The sequence below is a fragment of the Octopus bimaculoides genome, chromosome 3 (genome assembly GCF_046866305.1).
Source record: "Octopus bimaculoides isolate indiv1 chromosome 3, ASM4686630v1, whole genome shotgun sequence".
Lineage (NCBI taxonomy): Eukaryota > Metazoa > Mollusca > Cephalopoda > Octopoda > Octopodidae > Octopus > Octopus bimaculoides.
Genome location: NC_142930.1, coordinates 18,496,828 through 18,515,799, shown reverse-complemented (window position 1 = coordinate 18,515,799; position 18,972 = coordinate 18,496,828). Strand labels below are relative to the sequence as shown.

Genomic DNA, 18,972 nt, shown 5'->3' with positions numbered 1-18,972 from the left:
AAGAATGGGTCATGGGGTCGATTTGCTCGACTAAAGGTGGTGCTCCAGCATGGCCACAGTCAAATGACTGAAACAGGTAAAAGAGTAAAAGAATATATATATATATATATACACATCATCATCATTTAACGTCCGTTTTCCATGCTGGCATGGGTTGAATGGTTTGACAGGAGCTGTCCCAGACTCCAATTGTTTGTTATGGCATGGTTTCTAAGGTCAGGTGCCCTTTTTAACACCAATACAGAGTGTGTTGGATGCTTCTTATGTGCCACCAGCATGGGTGCATTTATGCAGCACGAGTGTATTTTATGTAGCACTGGCACCTGTAAGGGACAAGCCTGTATGTATGGATGACAGCGATTTTACTTAGCTTGATGTGTCTTAAGTACAGCAAATCACCACAACTGGTCCCTTGTCATTGCCTCAGTGAGGCCCAGCGTCTGAAGATCTTTCATCACTACTTCATCCCATGTCTTCCTGGGTGCTGGACTGTTACTGTGAATTCAAATCCACTGTAAGCAATTTATTATCTCTATACAAGTCACTTTATTCTAAATGTCTTTATTTACTCAGTAGTTGTAAATAATAAAGAGAACTTGTAATAGTTGTTACTTGAACAAGTCAAAGAAGTATCAAGCTCTCGGCCAAAGGACTCTTGTATACATTATCTCATCAATGTGGTGCTTTCTGTATCCATCTTGTAAATAGTTACCACAGGTTAAGTAGCAGGTCTCAGATAATTCATAGATGTTTCTCTACATTACCGCACTCAATTTAAAGCTTCTTTAGAGTACAGAATTCTCATGAAATTTTAAAAAAATATTTGTGTTGTGAATAAATCCATCTTAGAATTTAGAGAAAATAAACTTATGAGATGCAAATATTTAACTGAAAGTATAAATTTGCAAAGAGAAGCACAGGGAGCTCTATTAATTGTGTGTATATTATTTATAATGTGCATACAAATATGAAATGTATATGTTACAAATATAGGGCACTCAGAAAGCTGGTGGATTGCCAGACACTGTTTCTGACCTAATTTAGTCTCCTCAGTGACAAATATTCTGGGTGTTCTGAGTGAAGCCAACAATACTTCTTTCAATATAGAAGTTAAGATATAACACATTTAGTGATTTGTGCAAAAGCCAGTGAGACTAGAATTAAATTGATACAAAACTGTATCTAATGATCCAGTGGCATTCTGAGCAAAGCTTGGTCTTTTTAACACACAAATTTCATATGAAAAGTTTCTCTGAGACAAAATATGACAGATAGTGTCTTCCACATTATAAATGCTACATGCACTTGTGTTTTAATATAAGGCTTTTTCAAGTGTATATATTAATTTGATAACTTCATGGCTTCAAATCTTGATACCAACACTGCATTGTGACTATGGCAAATTCTCTTGCTTTTTGAGTGGCTCAGTCCACTTGGTTGTAAATATATGAGCTTTGAATGAGCAAGAGCTATGATAAAAGACATTTCACTATGACCATTCCATTTTATTTTGATACATTGTATTGAGGACTACATTGTATGACATGTCCTTTTATTTAAAAAAAATTGTAAGGTATGATGATTTAAGGGGGACAGCACGTGTCCCAGTGTTTGGATTCACAAATGTTTAGTTGCAGGTTCAACTCTTGGACTAAGTTTTGTGTCTTTGGGCAAAGCACTTCATTTCACATTGCTCCACTACACTCAGCTGAAAATGAGTACCAGTGACTGGCACTAGGGTTAACGGAGCAACGGACTGGCATCCTGTTCAAGGGTAGTCATGTTGTTGGCACTCCATCGCTTACAACATCGAGGGTTCCAGTTGATCCGATCAATGGAACAGCTTGTTCGTGAAATTAACGTGCAAGTGGCTGAGCACTCCACAGACACGTGTACCCTTAACGTAGTTCTCGGGGATATTCAGCGTGACACAGTGTGACAAGGCTGACCCTTTGAATTACAGGCACAACAGGAACAGGAAGTAAGAGTGAGAGAAAGTTGTGGTGATAGAGTATAGCAGGGTTTGCCACCATCCCCTGTCGGAGCCTCGTGGAGCTTTAGGTGTTTTCGCTCAATAAACACTCACAACGCCCAGTCTGGGAATCGAAACTGCGATCCTATGACCTCGAGTCCGCTGCCCTAACCACTGGGCCATTGCGCCTCCACGGTAGTCATGTACTCTCAGCTTAAAGGACTTGAACATCTGGACAAGCTCTAGCCTCATGAATCTGTAGGCAATGGGGTGAAGGAGAGTTTGACAGGTTGAACAACCATAGAAACTTTCTCATTGGTTTTAGCTGTAAGTAGGTAACACAAGAAGAAACATTTCACTGCTGCAATTAATAGGAACAGTGTCTGATTAATGGTTGACACATTATTACCTTACAGTAATTGGTTAAACTACACTAGTAAGACATAAGTTGCAGAGAAATGAGCTTCTCAAGGCTCACTCTAGATATATATTCCACGAAGAAAATGTTTTGAAGTTGTATTCATCTCAAATGACTCAATAAGTAACTCCCATCTCTTATTCATGAATGGCAAGCAGTGTAGTATGGAATTACTTTCTCAATGAACTGAGCTAGCTATATAATAAATATTGTATATTTAATCATGTTAAGAATCACAAGTGGTTCAGGTGATAAGGTGCTAGACGACCAGTTAAAATGTAAACAGTTAATGTCCACTGAATTTCCAATACTACTTAACCTATTTGTGATATGAAGAGATACAAATCACTACTGTAAGCGATAGAGGTAAGTGAAGGGCTAGCTTATATTCCACCATCAGTGTTACCTCATTGATTCAGTACATTTAGCTGTAAAGTAGCACCATGAAGTACAGTTTCCTCTTATTGCTCTCTAGTGGCTCTTACTATGTACAGTGACAACTGGTGCTAAGGACAGGAGACTGCAATATAAAATCACTTCAGCATATATTCTTTCTTGAGTTTTCTACACAACAACAGCCTTCATGAGTGTTCCAATACGCAAATGGTTTTCACATTCATTCACTGAAACCAAATTGCTGTGGCCACCATACTGAAGTTGCACACATTAAAAAGAAAAAAAAAAACACTTTGCTGTGGAGCATCAGAATGCTATAAATCAAACAAGGGTGACAATGGTTTTAGTTTTGTTTTTTAAAACAAGATTAATAACCACTTACTGCTTTAATATGATCTATAGTGAAATGGTTGTTGCTTAGTATCAAGTCAGCTGATCGTGTAGACATAGCAGACATTCCACCTGTGATCATCCAAGCTTTTCTGTATACTCACAATTACATTGTCCAATGTCTCCTTCTCTACTTATGACAGTAAGGTGTGTTTGATGAAGATTTGGTTACGATTTTTTAGCTAGCCAAACAACCCCTACAGAGGCTCCTTCATTAGCTTGTTTATGTTAGAGTAACAATATTTTAGTTGAGACAGTTAACATGATTCACTCTTAATGTCTTCATATTCAGAAAAACAACAGAAGCAAACTGTTTTTCTTTCATAAAAGCTCACTATAGCCCCCCCCCCCCAAGCTCTAAGACCCATCAAGGCAAGTAAAATCAGTTGTGGCAGACACTGGTGTCATGCAAATGGCACCCATGCCAGTGGCATGTAAAAGCACCCATTACACTCTCAGAGTGGTTGGCATTAGGAAAGGCATCCAGCCGTAGAAACCATGCCAACGGATGCTAAATGATGAATGGAAGCTATTTATTGTGATCAATGTGAAATGGAGTAGGCTGATGGTAACATTATGGTTATAATAAACAGTTTGCACTGCATGTAAGGAATGCATCATGATGTTATGTCACATGTAAGATAAACTCTGGTGAGGTTTGATGAAAGTATGTTGTAGTTCAAATTTAAGTTGGCCCTGAATGCATAAATCTATATTCAAAGGTGTTCCAGCCGTGATTAATCTGATTTTCAGACAGTGTATTTAAGACTTACAATAGTCAGTAATCTGCATTTTTTTTCTTTTCTCCTAAAGACTAAATGGGATTGGCAGTTTTTTTCCAGTGGATTGAGTGACTATATAGAAGTTGACTTGTTTATATGGATGTGATTTGGCATTGCTATCAAGCATTTCTGACACACCACCATCCAATATTGTTTACACTTAAGTATCTGACATGTATTGCTAATAAAATCATCATCTTTCTTACTCTTAACCATCCCTTTTCTCAAAGTTGGAGAGAAGCTCTGTTCAATGCCACAGACAAAACCCTCTTTACTTTCCACAACCCCTGACAGAAATGAATCTCATAAAACAACTAAGGTTCCCTGATCACATTATACAAATATATTCATCTTTTCAGTTTCCACCAAGAGGAATATGTTAAGGTTAAAGAACTGATGCATCCCAGGAAGAACACAAAGGCGGTTCACCGTCAGCCAAATGAAGTAAGCTACTGGGGGGATTTGTAAGATCTCACTGGGCTTGGAATCACTGGTGCAACATAGGAGGGCCATACATTCTATCACTGAAGCCACATAGAAAGCTATGACATGGCTCTGAATAAAGAGAGCAAGCCCATAATGTTTGTTATAGCTGGGCTGCAAGCCAGGACCTGATCAGTCTCAGCATGAACAGCTGGGAAAGGGGTCTGGTGGTGAATAGTTCAAAATGCCCTTGTGACTTCAGGAATATTATTATTAGTGCATCTCAAATCATAGAATCAAAATATTTTACAGTATTAAATCTACATGTCCACCAGTTTAATCTCCAGTTGCTATCAAATGTCATACTCTTGCATATGTACATAGCACAAGGCTAAATTTTAATAAGTAACCTGATACATTTGGTTGAAAAAAATTATAGTCTTGCTTTTGCCTGTGTTTACAACTATTAACACATATTTTGGTTGTTAATAACTGAAGTTGAGTTTATCTGTCACTATTCACTCTGTGTGGTGCCTGAAACCACAACAAAAAGTTCACAATGTTATCTTAATAGAATGTAATGATGATCATCCATTTAATGTCCATTTTCCATGCTAGCATGGGCTGGACAGTCTGGAGAGCCAGAAGGCTGCACCAGGCTCCAATCTGATCTGGCAATGTTTCTACAGCTTGATGCTCTTCTTAATGCCAACCACTCCAAGAATGTAGTGAGTGCTTTTTACATGCCACTGGCACAGGAGCCAGTCAGGCAGGCTTGGCATTGATCACGTTCGAATAGTGCTTTTTACATGCCACTGGCAAGCCAGTCAGGGGGTACTGGCATCGGCCATTATTTGGATGGTGCTTTTTACGTGCCACTGGCACAGGAGCCATGTTTGCAAAAAAAATTTCTGTAGCAAGAATATAGTTTACTACCATTTAAATGTACAACTTTATCATATAAATTAATGTTAAGGTGTATCATCATCATCATCATCATCATCGTTTAACGTCCGCTTTCCATGCTAGCATGGGTTGGACGATTTGACTGAGGACTGGTGAAACCGGATGGCAACACCAGGCTCCAATCTGATTTGGCAGAGTTTCTACAGCTGGATGCCCTTCCTAATGCCAACCACTCAGAGAGTGTAGTGGGTGCTTTTACGTGTCACCCGCACGAAAACGGCCACGCTCGAAATGGTGTCTTTTATGTGCCACCCGCACAAGCCAGTCCAGGGGCACTGGCAACGATCTCGCTCGAAAATCCTACAGGAGCCAGTCAGGCGGTACTGGCAACGGCCACGCTCAAAATGGTACTGCAATGTAATATTCATGATTAAAAACGCTGGTCATTTGGTGCACAGGGACATTTGATAAAAGTCCTATATGTTGGGAGAGAATGTCTGGCAATATTTAGAAGATCCATGTGGCTTCCTAGCTATCTTGATTTGAACTCCCTGGACAGCTACATACAGGGTATCAATGAAGTAGGACTAATTGGTAGCCTCATAGTACCAAAAACTTGTTGGGGATGCTGTCACAGGCATGGGCACCTGATCGTGGCCTTAATTCAGCCCAATGGAAGTTTTGAGGAATGATCTGTTTCTTGAACATTTCTAGCTAAATGTAAGTGGAAGCATTGTTTGCGATTTGGTTTGAAATCTGTCTTTCTTCTCAGTTACCTTGACATCCTGTAGATGTGAAGGGTAACTGTTACATTTTATAAGAAAACGCCAGTAATTCTGATCAACCTTTTACACAACCATGCCTGTGTTCAAGCAGTTGACTGTGAACACCAGTGCTTAGGATATTTATCCTTATATAATTATAAATGAACCTTGCATTGGTTCTGACATTGAGTATTTGAGTCATTCAACAGAATTACCTCCACACTGAATATGGTAGACACTTAAATCCTTAATGCAATCTATAGAAGCAATGTGATATTGCTGCTGGCCTTTAAATTACAGCTGCAGTTCATCTGATAAGCTTCTGCATAAGTTTGTCTACCCAATTTCACTCACAAGGATTGGGTTGTGTCAGGCTAATGTAGAAGACATTTATCTGAGGCATCACAGAAACTAATCCAGTCAGAAAATTGGATAGTTTGCATGTCATTATTAACACTAATCTGAGTAGGTTAATTCACCAAAATGTAAGTAGTTACTTCAAGGAATAACTGCTCTAAGTAGTGGTAGCATTGTAAAATTGACGAAGATTTTATTTGATTGCAGTGATGAGATTAAAGCTTCTCTTGAGTATAGTTTAGTGGAGGAATCATGTCTGCCAGATAACTTATTCTAAACAGATGAGTAGTTCAGTGGTACTTTTATAACCCAATGAATATGTTTGCTACCACAGCCAACAACAATACTACACATGCACGCAGAGAACATTATAGATGAAGATATATTTTGGTGGGGAGCAACCAAAGTGAGAAGTCAAGTCACAAATATGAATCAATAAGGTTTAATGCATTGAAATAATAAATAATCAAGGGAAATATTTTTTTTTTAAATGTTGTAGTCATACTGACAGGCAGAGAACTGATGATGATGATGATGGTGATGGTGATGATGACAACAACAAACATGTAAGGGTGGTAGAGATTGAGTAGATGATTCAGGTTAATTAATACAGTTCAGGTCAGATAACTGTTAAATTCTCAAAATAGAGTTTTATTTTCTTCTTTTTTCATTTTACATATTTTCAGCAGAAATTAAAAAAAAAAAAAAAAAAAAAAAAACACAAGGAAAGGAAAGAAAAAAAAACAACAAACACAAACATTAACAATCTTATTACAGTTTCATATGATATGAAGTATAGAAAATAAAGGTTCTTCTATCATAACATGAAAATTTACTGATTTCAATTGCCACAGAATAAATTCATTAACAAGATTGTGGTTTAGCATGGTGATATAATAAAGGAGATTAAATTTACATAGTAGTAGCTTAAATACTGTTCATAAATGACCAAACACGTTTTAGTCTTCCTGTAATTTCACGTCAAAAGCTGAAACCCTTTTTAAAATGAAAGGGGCAGAGGGGAAGAAAGCAACAAAACCCAATTTAAACAAGAGAGGCTGTTCCGAGTTTTAAATAAATGTGGATATGTTTAGGTGGAGGGGGGATGATTGTTTATACACAAAATCGTACCCAACCCCAACCTTCCAGTGAAAAAATCTTCTAGAAAAGTTTAAGACAAACTTATAACTAAATATAGGGAAGCTGAATGAATTTAGTGGAACAAAGAAGTATAAACTCAATGCCAGTAGGTCTTCACTAAACCACAAATAAACAATACTACTACTAATAATAATGTGTGTGTGTGTGTGTATGTATATATTCATATATATATATATACATATATACATACATATGTAGCAATCAGATATATACATGGATAAAAAGACCCTCTAAAGGATTTTGTACTGTCATGCTATCACTTTAATACACTTGTGCATACATTCATATCAGAGCTGAAGTACGGTACCAGCTTTAAGAGCACTTACTGCTCTTGGAAACAAACAATTCATACACACACATACATACTGGATTTTATACACACACACACACACACATATAAACACTATACTCACAAACTCCCATTCAATTTGAACATGAGGTGATGGTAGGATGAATTTACATTCATAATTTACACAACACTATAAACTAACTTGTGTACCAAAGATTATATATATATATATATATATATATATATATATATATAAGAAACAATAACAAAAAAATCTCACTAACATAACAATAACTTAGCAAAGTCATCTGTGCAATGCAAAGTGTTAATAATTAATATAACGCTGCTTTCAGCCTCACATTGACCAAGTCACTAGATTAATAGGCTACATACACCTGCAAAGTTGGGTAAGCCTTGTAAAGAATATGGCAGCATATTGCAATATGAAGTAGCATCTGCATAAAAAAAGGACCAAAAAAAAACGTAAAACAAAAAAAAAAAAATCCCAGCCGAACACCCCTCCCTATAAAAGTATTTTATAATTGTTGGTGATATTTAGAAAATACACTGTTTTATAAAATAATGATTTCTTTTGACCAAGCACAAAGTCCAGTATATTAGAGGGAGGGTGCATAGACAAGTGAATCAAATCCAATGTGTCACTGGTACTTATTTTAATGAACTGCGGAAGGATTTAAGACCTCAGAGATATTAAACTCTCTTTGATAGAAACATCAAAGTTCATTAAATGTCAAAACTGAGTTATTGATAACATTTATAACTGTTTGGACTATTAACATTATCTTTCAATGTTTACATCTACACTACACTTTGATTCATTTGATCTCTGATCAAATACGCAATATAGGTGTAAATATTGAAAAATAGTTTTGTTTCCAAAGATGAAAAAGTGTAAATCTTACCAAACATGCAGTCGAGTTACTGCTACGTCCATTTAAGAAGAGAAGTGGAAGAAAAGAGATATTGATTCCTGAGACACAAAGCCACTAGTCATTTACTGAAAATGAGATTGTGTGATGTCCATGCCTTTCTCAACAGTGAACAATAGGGGGCATAAATGAAGAAGGCCCTCAGCCATCAATTGAAACTGGGTTACTAATCTGAATCATCAGGAGCTTATCTCTTGTTTGTCATTTACAAACAAAAAAAAAAAAAAGAAAGAAAGAAAAAATACTACTGTTTATGTTGTTGCTTAAAATTTCCAACATAACTAAATGCACATGTTAAAAGTCAACTAAATATGTACCAGTCAAGTACTATTTAGTATGTGTGAGCAGGTGTGACAATGTACATGTGCCAATGATTTAATTAGCATGTAAAAAAAAAATGTAATTATATTAAACTATATATTAAATTGCCAACAACTAACAAAAGTTACAAAAATCAAGGATTTTACCAATAAGGCAAAATATAGAGTGAAAGTCTAATTTATATAAAGAAAAAAAAAAGGAGAAGTGAGACACAGTACTGGGGATGACTTCTTTTTAGATTCTATCAATTGGAGATTAAAAAAAAAATTTAATTCATATTTTAATATGAAATACTTTGAATAATAAACACTGAAATATAATGAGCCATGTCTTTTTATCTTAATCTGTTATATAAAATGCTGTAAACAAAAAAAAATTAAATACTATGAGAGAAATACAGGCAGACAGACAGACACAGAGAGAAAGAGAGAGACACACACACACAGGAAAAGCAGTTTAAATACATATTTTATTCAGATTAAAATCTTTTTCCAGACTGGATAAAGGTTGCCAATCAAACTAAAGAGAAGGAGAAGTTATAGTAGAAAGAGAAAGAAGAGAGATAGAGATAGAAAGAGAGAGAGAGAGAGAGAAGAAAAAATTCTCAAAAAAAGTTTTCAAATATTTATGCAAATAATTTTTTTTTCTTTCTTTCCCCAATCAACAGTTTTTGATTGCTATTTCGTGTGTTCATGTATGCAAGCATGTGTGTTTATATAGTTATATATATATATATATGTGTGTGTTTGTATGTGTTTTACTGTCTTGTTTGTAATTACTATGCAACGTAGAGAGGAGCAGATGACGGAGAGAGATAGAGAGAGAGGCCATTGACAGGAATAAGATGACTGTCAGTTCTAGGAGCATTCAGCTCAGGCCTTACAAGACACCCAAGAAATAAATTACAGCGGCTGTGCCCAAGACATAGATCTCCACAGGCTATGTACAAGAAGCTGTACAATTTTGGCACTACAGTCCTCTAGTGTTTTCCTTTAATTTTATTCCTTTATATTTTTTAAATTTTAAGTTTTTCTCTTTTTTTTAAATTTTAGTTATCATTATTATTTTTATTTTTTCACACAGTTTTAACAGTGGTCTCCTCCCCCAATCCCTCCCCAAAACACAAGAAACTTAAACCACATTGTTGCTAAGGTCCAGTGATCAAGCTGTTAAGATGGAGTCTTGTTGATGAATCTAGTCTTGTTGTTAACTTCAAGCTTTTCAAGTTCTCTCCACAGTTCTTCTCTGTCCTTCTCTCTTTTTTTCTCCCTTCACGTTGAGAATTTCCAAAAAAAGAGAATAAAAACAAAACAAAAAAAATTATAAAAACAAAAATAAACAAAACAATTTCATTTGAAAGACATACAAAAGTTGATATTTTACACATTACACGCATATTTCCAACTGTTCAGAGGGTTCCCTACAAGTAGTTGATAGCTTCCATTCTCCAGATGACTGATTTGCCACTGGAGGAGGAGAATGTTCCAGAAGCACATAGAGCAAGAACAAACAGCATAAGTTTGGGGAGCTTTTACTTGTGCTTGCAACAAAGGGATTTTCTCACCAAGTAAGGAGTAGATTGTTTGACACTCGTGAATAAAGTGCAACGTTGCATGTTAGAGAAACATAGGCACTGAATTTGGAAAGAAATGAAGTGAGCATGCTACATTGGGTGTGTAATGTTAGAATACATGGATGAGCTAAGTATAAGAGGAACCAATAGTAGTGTGCCAGAGAAGACTGAACTGATACAGACATGTGATGTGGATAGATGATAGACAGGTAAAGAAGTACCATCTGTGAGTGAATGAAGGTCAAGGAAGATATGAGATGTGTGGAAGGCTGAGTTTTATAAAGGAAATAATAAAAGTCTGCAACAAGTGATGAGACTATGTTCATAAAGACCTAACCAGCTTATGCAGGCATAACAAAAAAAAAAAAAAGAAGAAAGATGAGCATAGTGTCTGTGTATCCATGTTAACAAACTGGAAAAATAAGTACGTAACATTGGAAAGTGAAAAGGTGGATAAACAATTCATTTTAATAGAATTTTTGTTGCTTCTCTGGTACCAAAGGGAAAGATCAGTATTTTCTCAACCAGAATTTGAAATATGAATGGTACTTCACAATTAAAGCTGACAAAAGTAACATATTACCCCCCCCCCACACACATTTTTGGAGCAAAATATGTATACCTAGTTGTTATTCTGAATTTTCTGTTACTGTTATGTTCCTCACAGAAATCCCTTTGAGGCATGTTATAGTAACAGAAACTTAGGACATAGAGAGCCAACTACCTTGAATATATGAATTAACATGACTGCATGAATTTAGAGAAAGAATTTAAATACTGGTTTGTAGGTGAAATCTGATATACTGGGTCCACCTACAAAGAAGCCTGACAGCTAAGATGATATTCGAAAAACATCCAGCATGGAATATTCACTATACACACAAAGCGCCAATCTCCAAGTGTGTGTTCTTTTACTTGTTTGTCCTTTGACTGTGGTCATGCTGAAGCACCGCCTTTAGTCGAGCAGGACTTATTCTTTGTAAGCCTAGTTTTGATTCTATTGGTCTCTTTAGCCGAACTGCTAAGTTACAGGGATGTAAACACACCAACATCGGTGTCAAGTGATGATGGGGACACACAGATACATAAATATCCGTCAAATGTAAATACATATATACTATGATTGACCGTTGACTGAACACTATTCAATTTTTTTTCTCCGTGTTTTTCTCCTTGTCTCCGTATTCTTTCTGTTGAAGAGCGTAGCTCGAAACGTCAAAGACTTTCCGTATTCCCGAGCGTCATACTAATACATCCTTTTGTTATTTACACCACCTGTCCTCGTCTGTTGTTGTTTTTTCGTACATTCTCCCATATATATATATATATATATATATATATATATATATACGATGGGCTTCTTTCAGTTTCTCACTACCAAATCCACTCACAAGGCTTTTGGTCGGCCCGAGGCTATAGTAGAAGACACTTGCCCAAGGTACCACACAATGAGTTTGAGCCCGGAATCATGTGGTTGGGAAGCAAGCTTCTTACCACTCCTGCTCCTGTATACATATGTTTTGTAAATCTATGGAAACAGCCTTTGATGATGATGTTACTATTACAAAGAAATTTTCTAAAAGCTATTTTGTATACCTAAGAATCTTTACTAAGGATAATTCAGACTCCACTAAACTTTAACATATCTTTATGATTTGTATTGAGTACCTTTTACCGCTTCTTTGTTTCTGTGTTAATTTAGACTTCAGTCTTATAGCTGGTGGCAGTTAGCTGTGTCATCACAGCATCAGCAATCAAAAATGTTCAAATACGAGGTTTCATCATAATACTACAGGCTGCATCCAATGATTAATTATGTATTGATAAATTCCAGTTATTTATCTTTTTATAAATATAACACTACCCTACCACAATTTCCTTTCTTTGTATTACTAATCAATACAAAATACTATTTCCAACAGTCATTTGGATACATTGGCTTAATTCACTCTATTCGTATCCTGGCAGAATGTATGGTCAAACAGATTGTATAACCAGAGAATTAATTACGGATTACTGTCATGCCTCCACCACTCATGGCTACTCTAGAGGATAATGCATAAATGTTAAATTATTCTATCTAGAAGTTAAATTTGTTTAAACTAATGATAATGAATCATTAAGTATTCTTTCATTATCATTATTTAATGTCCATCTTCCATTCTGGCATGGGTTGAATGGTTCGACAAGATCTAACAAGTAGGTAGACTGCATTGAGTTCCTATGTCTGTTTTGTCATGGTTTCTATTGTTGGATACCTAACCTAACGCCAACCATTTTACAGAGAGTACTGGGTGCTCATTTTGTGACACTGGTACTAATGAGAACACCAAATAACACACAATACAAAGAAAAACCCTTTGACTGAGAGAAGTTATAGTACCAAGGGAGGTAGCTTTTAGGCTAGGTGTTGAAAAGCTCAAGAATGATACAGGGACAAGTGCAGGTGACTTGCTATATGGAAAATACAATGGGTACCTTGCCTTACATTATATAAGGGCGGATGGGAGTAGCTAGAAAGAAGACAACGATGGTGGTGACAAAGTGTCAGAACATACTCTCAAGACACAAGCTGAATATAAAGGAATATGGGCAAATAATCAAGGAGGATGGGTGGAGTGAAAGGAGAATGACAAATGGGTGTAGTAAAGGTGTGATCAATGGTAAATACAGGAGGGGCTGGGTTGGGTGGAGGTCAAAGTATAAAGATCGGCTCAGAAAAAGTGATAAGTGGCAGTACAGGATGGGAGGAAAGCAGTAGTATAACATATCTGTAAGTAGATCAGAAAATATGGAAATGGAGGGAAAGAGAGATGAATGTTAGAGGTGACTATAGTGAGAGACAAAGGTTGGTAGGGTGAGGAACATCAATGGCAGATTTGCCAGAGCGATGAGAGTGATAACAGAAAACAGTGGAAATTAACAATAAGATAATAGCAATCCAACGATGCATCTCAGGGAGTGATTGGTAGAAATGGGAAAAGATGATGGATGGATTTTAAAAGGAAGTGATTCTAGGGAGAGGGGAGGTAACTAGTAGCACAAAGGAGAATGAGCTGTGTGCATATTCTGCTCCCATATGATTAACAGCAGGTGAATAGAGCTGAATGATAGGAAGGTGAGAAATGGGGAAGGCTTGATAAAGACAGATTGGGTGTTGGGGCCCAGGCCTAATGAGTGCATATACATAAACATTGTATTTAGGATCTCGTTTTTGTCAAGACAGATGGGGCTTTTCAAGTGTAACAAATCACCTGCCATCATCTTTATGAGGCTCAGGGTCCAGAGATCCATCATCACTATTTTGTTCCATATCTTCCTGAATTTCCTTCTTCTACAAGTTCTATCACATATAATGATTGGCCCTCCTTTATACTGTCATCTTCCACATGCATCAAAAAGCCATACCAGCATTGTCTTCTCTCTTGCATACAGCTGATTTCTCTTACACCAAATATTTTTCTCAACACTTTTGCATTTCGCTATACAAGGAATTGACAATGCATATCCAGCAAAGTAGCTTCATTTCCAGTCTTTATAAGTCCTCTCCATTCATGGCTCACATTACATCATCATGCAGCATTGTGGTTTGAACACAAGAATTATACCACCTGCCTTTCATTCTGAGAGAAAATAACTTTTGTTCCCGGTTTTCTCAACTTTCTCCACCCTGTTCTTATTCTAGCAACTATACTTTCAGAACAGTCTCCTCTACTGCTAAAAATCCTTTTAGCATGTATAAACTAGCATTAAGAATATGTAAACCAATTAGCATCAGATAGGGGTAATATTATCTTATTAAAGATTGAGCTGTTAGCTAGTAAACTGTCCCTTTATATTTTTTATTTTAAAAATATTTTCAAATACATTTCATAAATGTAAACAAAGCATAGTGATTTTAGAGTTTCTTTAAAACGCATTTGACCATTAGACATACAATACTTTCCTAGAATATATTTCCTTCGTGGATAATAAAAATTCTAAATATAGTGAATCTAATGGATTGTTATATTGATTTTGTTTTAATAATAGCAGTGTCTTGTTTGTGTTCTATGTTCTTTAGTTTTTTCCAAATATTACCTGTATAAATATGATGAATGCTGATTTGAATATTTTCACCCCTGATGACTGTGATAAAACAAAGGAAACAGTTCATCTATTTATGAGGTTGAAATCTAAATATACATCATCATTATCAGCATCTTTTATTGTCCATCTTCCCTATTGGCATGGGTTGGATTGTTTGACAGGATCCAATGTTTCTGAGAACTACCCCAGGTTCTAATGTCTGCTTTGGCATAATTTCAATGGATCGATGCCCTTCCTAATGCTAATCGTTTTACAGAGAGTAGTGGGTGTTTTTTTTTTAAGCACTAGTGAGGTTGCCATGCAACCTGCAAGACTAAGATCTCCTTCAAATGAGTGGGGCTATAGTAGAGGAGGTGGCTTTATGCTAGGAGATGGGATGTTTAAGTATGAAAGGAAGGACTGGAACTGAACAGGTTTCTTACTGTAAAGGAATTACATGGCTACTCACATTATAGAAGAGAGATGGAACTGGAAAGAGAGATAAAACGATGGTGATGGATGGATCTTGAAGGTAAAAGAAGGTTAATTACAGGTGAGTGGGGACAGAAAAAAAGCAAGTGAAAGTGGATAGAGGTTACAAGAATAAGGGATAGTTATAAATGGGAAATGGGTGAGGGGACAAATAGAAAGAAAGCTTGAGAGGTTGTTGATGATAAATAGACAAAAGGAAGATCAGGAAGAGTAGGTGTTGACTGTAGAGATTGAGAAGGGCTGAAGCATGGAAGTAGTGAATGGTGATACAGGAGATAGAAGAGAAGGTAATGGAGAGTAGTACATGACTGACAACTCATAAGAGGGTGAGGAGTTTCAGAGTAGTAATAATAAGAAGAGAAAGGCTGAGAGAGAGGGAGATGACAATAGGCAGGTAGATTGCATGAGAGTGAAAGGAAAGGCAGATATAATACTGGGAAAGATTGAGAGGTGTATGGTGGTTTAGGAGAGCAAATTTGGCAGCACAGAAGGGTATGAATGGAGAGGGACAATATTATTAAGTGTAGTGGTTCCAGGAAGTGAAAAAGATAACTAGTATCTCAGAAAAAAGGCAGCGAGCTGGCAGAAACGTTAGCACGCCGGGCGAAATGCTTATCAGTATTTCATCTGCTGTTACGTTCTGAGTTCAAATTCCGCCGAGGTCGACTTTGCCTTTCATCCTTTCGGGGTCGATTAAATAAGTACCAGTTATGTACTGGGGTTGATGTAATCGACCTACCCTCTTTGTCTGTCCTTGTTTGTCCCCTCTATGTTTAGCCCCCTGTGGGCAGTAAAGAAATAGGTATCTCAGAAAAAAGATGAGGAAATATATATGAAGTCCTGCTCATATGACAAAATACTGCAGTTGCAAAAATAATGGAGGAGACAACAATAGAGATGATGGGTGGTGGAAACTGAGGAGGAAATTGGACAAGCAATGTAGTTAGTGTGTGTACATGTGCAATGGGATAGGAGTGCGAATATACTAAGTATGAACAAGGGTTGAGATGGGAGTAGTGTCAATGATAAATTGGATGGAAAATAAGAGCAGATGATGACAAGAGATTGGGAAGGATGTGGGGTGAATGTAATGAATGGTGGGGGTGTAATAAATGATACACATAAGTTAAGGAGTCTGTGATAATTGGCAGTACAGGAGGATGAAGAGTAGCAGGACAGAGAGAGGTTACAAAAGTGTGAGTGGAAAGATATGGTTCTTGGGAGACAGGGCAAGATGTAGTGACATATCATATTTAATATATACACACAATTCATAGGCCAGTTACTGCAGTATTTGTTCTGTGATAAACTCTCTTATGGACGTGTTGTGCTAAAAACGTAATAAATATTAGAGGGAGATGGAAGTTTGTTCCAGCAGTCTGGTCTCAGAATCTGACATATTTAACTAATGCTAGCATGGAAAGTGAAAGCGAAACTAATAATATATCCATCTTTTAGTTGCTTCAGTCATCAAGCTGTGGCCATGCTGGGGCACTGCCTTGAAGAATCTTAGTTGAACAAATCAACTCTAGCACTTCCTTTTCCAAGCAAGGTAATATTTTCCCATAACCAGACATTTTTTTCATGGAAATGTGGAAACAAACTCACCTGTGTGATGATGCTTCATATTATAACCTTCATAGAAAATACTTGCTCAACTTCACAACAGTTGGAGAATAATTACTCTTGGACTTTTTTATTTTAGAATTACATACAAAGAAACTATTTTTGCTTAATTGTTTGTTTGTTTATAATCAGACAGACAGAGAAGCAAACTATGTGGATTAACACCGGGCTATAAAAAAAAAAAAAAGACACTTGGATCCTGGTCAGCTCCAGTCAAACCATGACAGTATGGAAATTGGATCTTAAACAATTTATTTTAGTTTTATTTAATTTTCTCGTTTCAGATTTACTCTTGACGTTTCTGTATTTAATTTGAAATTTTGATCCCAGTCTTTGCCTGTTTCAGTTATCAAAAGTAAACCAGTATTCCCTACTTATTTAAAAATAATTTTGAAATAACACACAGAGGCATGAGAATCTGAGTTCTATCCAACTACACAGTATTCTGGGCAACTGTCTTCTGTCATAACTCATTTGCTAGATGGAAATTGTGCAGTAGCTCATCGTGTGTGTGAAAATGGAGTTATTTCAAAATGTACTCCTCCGGTCTTTGTCTTACAGGATTCACCAAAACCACAGCAGGACAGTGCAGATAGGTCACCACCACCAACATCATGGCAGAGATGCTGTATCTATACCTCTCCAAGTGGTTTTGCAGCACCTATGTTTACCCTTCTGAGTAGTTCAATGTCTCTGCACACTATTGTTAGATAGTTATTGATCTACACTGGGTCAATGTGTTCTTTAAACAGGTCTTGTTTCTATCATGCAGGGTCGCTAGCAAGTCTCTTCATCAGGTTAGCTTGATGGAGGTGCTGGCTTAGCCATTTCTAACCTAACCATGTAAGAGGTTGTACTGGACAGAATGTTGCCAGTGGCCTGAGGATAAAACAAGCTGTGACAGCTTTAAAGTGGTTCCGACAAACCAGATTTCCGGTAACCTACTGCAGGGAGAAGGTGCTAATTCTTCTGGGTCATAGTTAGGGAAGATAGTGATACTGGGAAATGCATATCTCCAAAGTCACTACAAAGTGTCAGTGTACAGGATCCTGGATCTTAAGAAGTCATTGTCATTGCAAGGGTCAGGGGCATCATGTACATCTGCAATGATGTGCCACTGCAACTTTTACAGTTTATTTCTCATAAGGGCACATAGTAGGTGAAGTATAAGTAGTAGCAGTCATAACTACCTGGTCATCCACATCGTTGCACCTATGGATACTTTAATTACTGTACTTATTAAATAATTACAGTAATTAAAATATCCACAATTGATAGAGAATACAGTCAGCAGAGAGAAAGAGAGAGAGAGAACTTACCTTTGTCTTTCTGACTTGTAATTAGCAGATAGTTCATCAAAGAGCTTGGTATTCATTTCCATAAATGTCTTAAGAACATTGTAGACCAGTGCAACTATAGTCTTATTCCAGTGATCCTTAGAGATATTGTAAAGAGATGAGAACATGATTGGCATTATCACAACGGCATTCTCCTCAATCAAACTCATGATATATTCATTGTTCCAGTAATATAGTGCTCTCTCAGCAACCTGCAAAGTAGAAAGAATTAATTTTTGTCAGTAGGTATCTAATGACAGCTTTTGTATTACTTCTTGCCTTTAGTGTGATAAACTGTACTGAAGAATAGAAAATAAAGCATATACACATGCAAGGATGGGGATAATTACATAAATTCTAACCATGGTTTCATGCAAGTATTCAAAAGCATACAAGTGAACCCCAGTGGATGTGATAAACCAATGATATATATCATGTCATTACTGGTTATTTAAACTCTAGTGACTCTTCTATTCCTAATGTATGTGTATGTAGGTAGGTGTGTGTGTGTGAGAGAGAGAGAGAGAGAGAGAGAGAGAGAGAATTCAAATGCTAAAAACAGTTGTATACTTGAAACAGTTAAGTTTTTATAAAAGCTGCTTCAAATGTTTTGGTCAAGTCAAACTTAAATAGATGCAATGTAGATAATAATCAACTATTTGACAGCACAATTAATGCCTGTCCTGCTTCCATCCTAAAGCAGCAAAGAATGCTGAAAATGTAAACAAAGGCAGTATGCTTATGATG

The 18,972-nt window shown here is 36.6% G+C and overlaps 1 protein-coding gene across 3 annotated transcripts in view; it reads right to left on the bottom strand.

The window, feature by feature from the left end:
• Nucleotides 1–9,579: 9,579 nt before the first annotated feature.
• The window catches only part of LOC106876669 (serine/threonine-protein phosphatase 2A 56 kDa regulatory subunit epsilon isoform), a 288,837-nt gene continuing 279,444 nt past the window's right edge, over nucleotides 9,580–18,972 (bottom strand). For all 3 annotated transcript variants that reach the window (XM_089348645.1, XM_052966625.2, XM_052966626.2), the window contains exons 11-12: nucleotides 18,208–18,437; nucleotides 9,580–10,398 (exon numbers count right to left, since the gene is read on the bottom strand). In XM_089348645.1, the coding sequence (XP_089204771.1) occupies nucleotides 10,299–10,398; nucleotides 18,208–18,437 (330 nt within the window). In that variant the 3' untranslated portion in view covers nucleotides 9,580–10,298. The remainder of the gene's footprint in view (nucleotides 10,399–18,207; nucleotides 18,438–18,972) is intronic.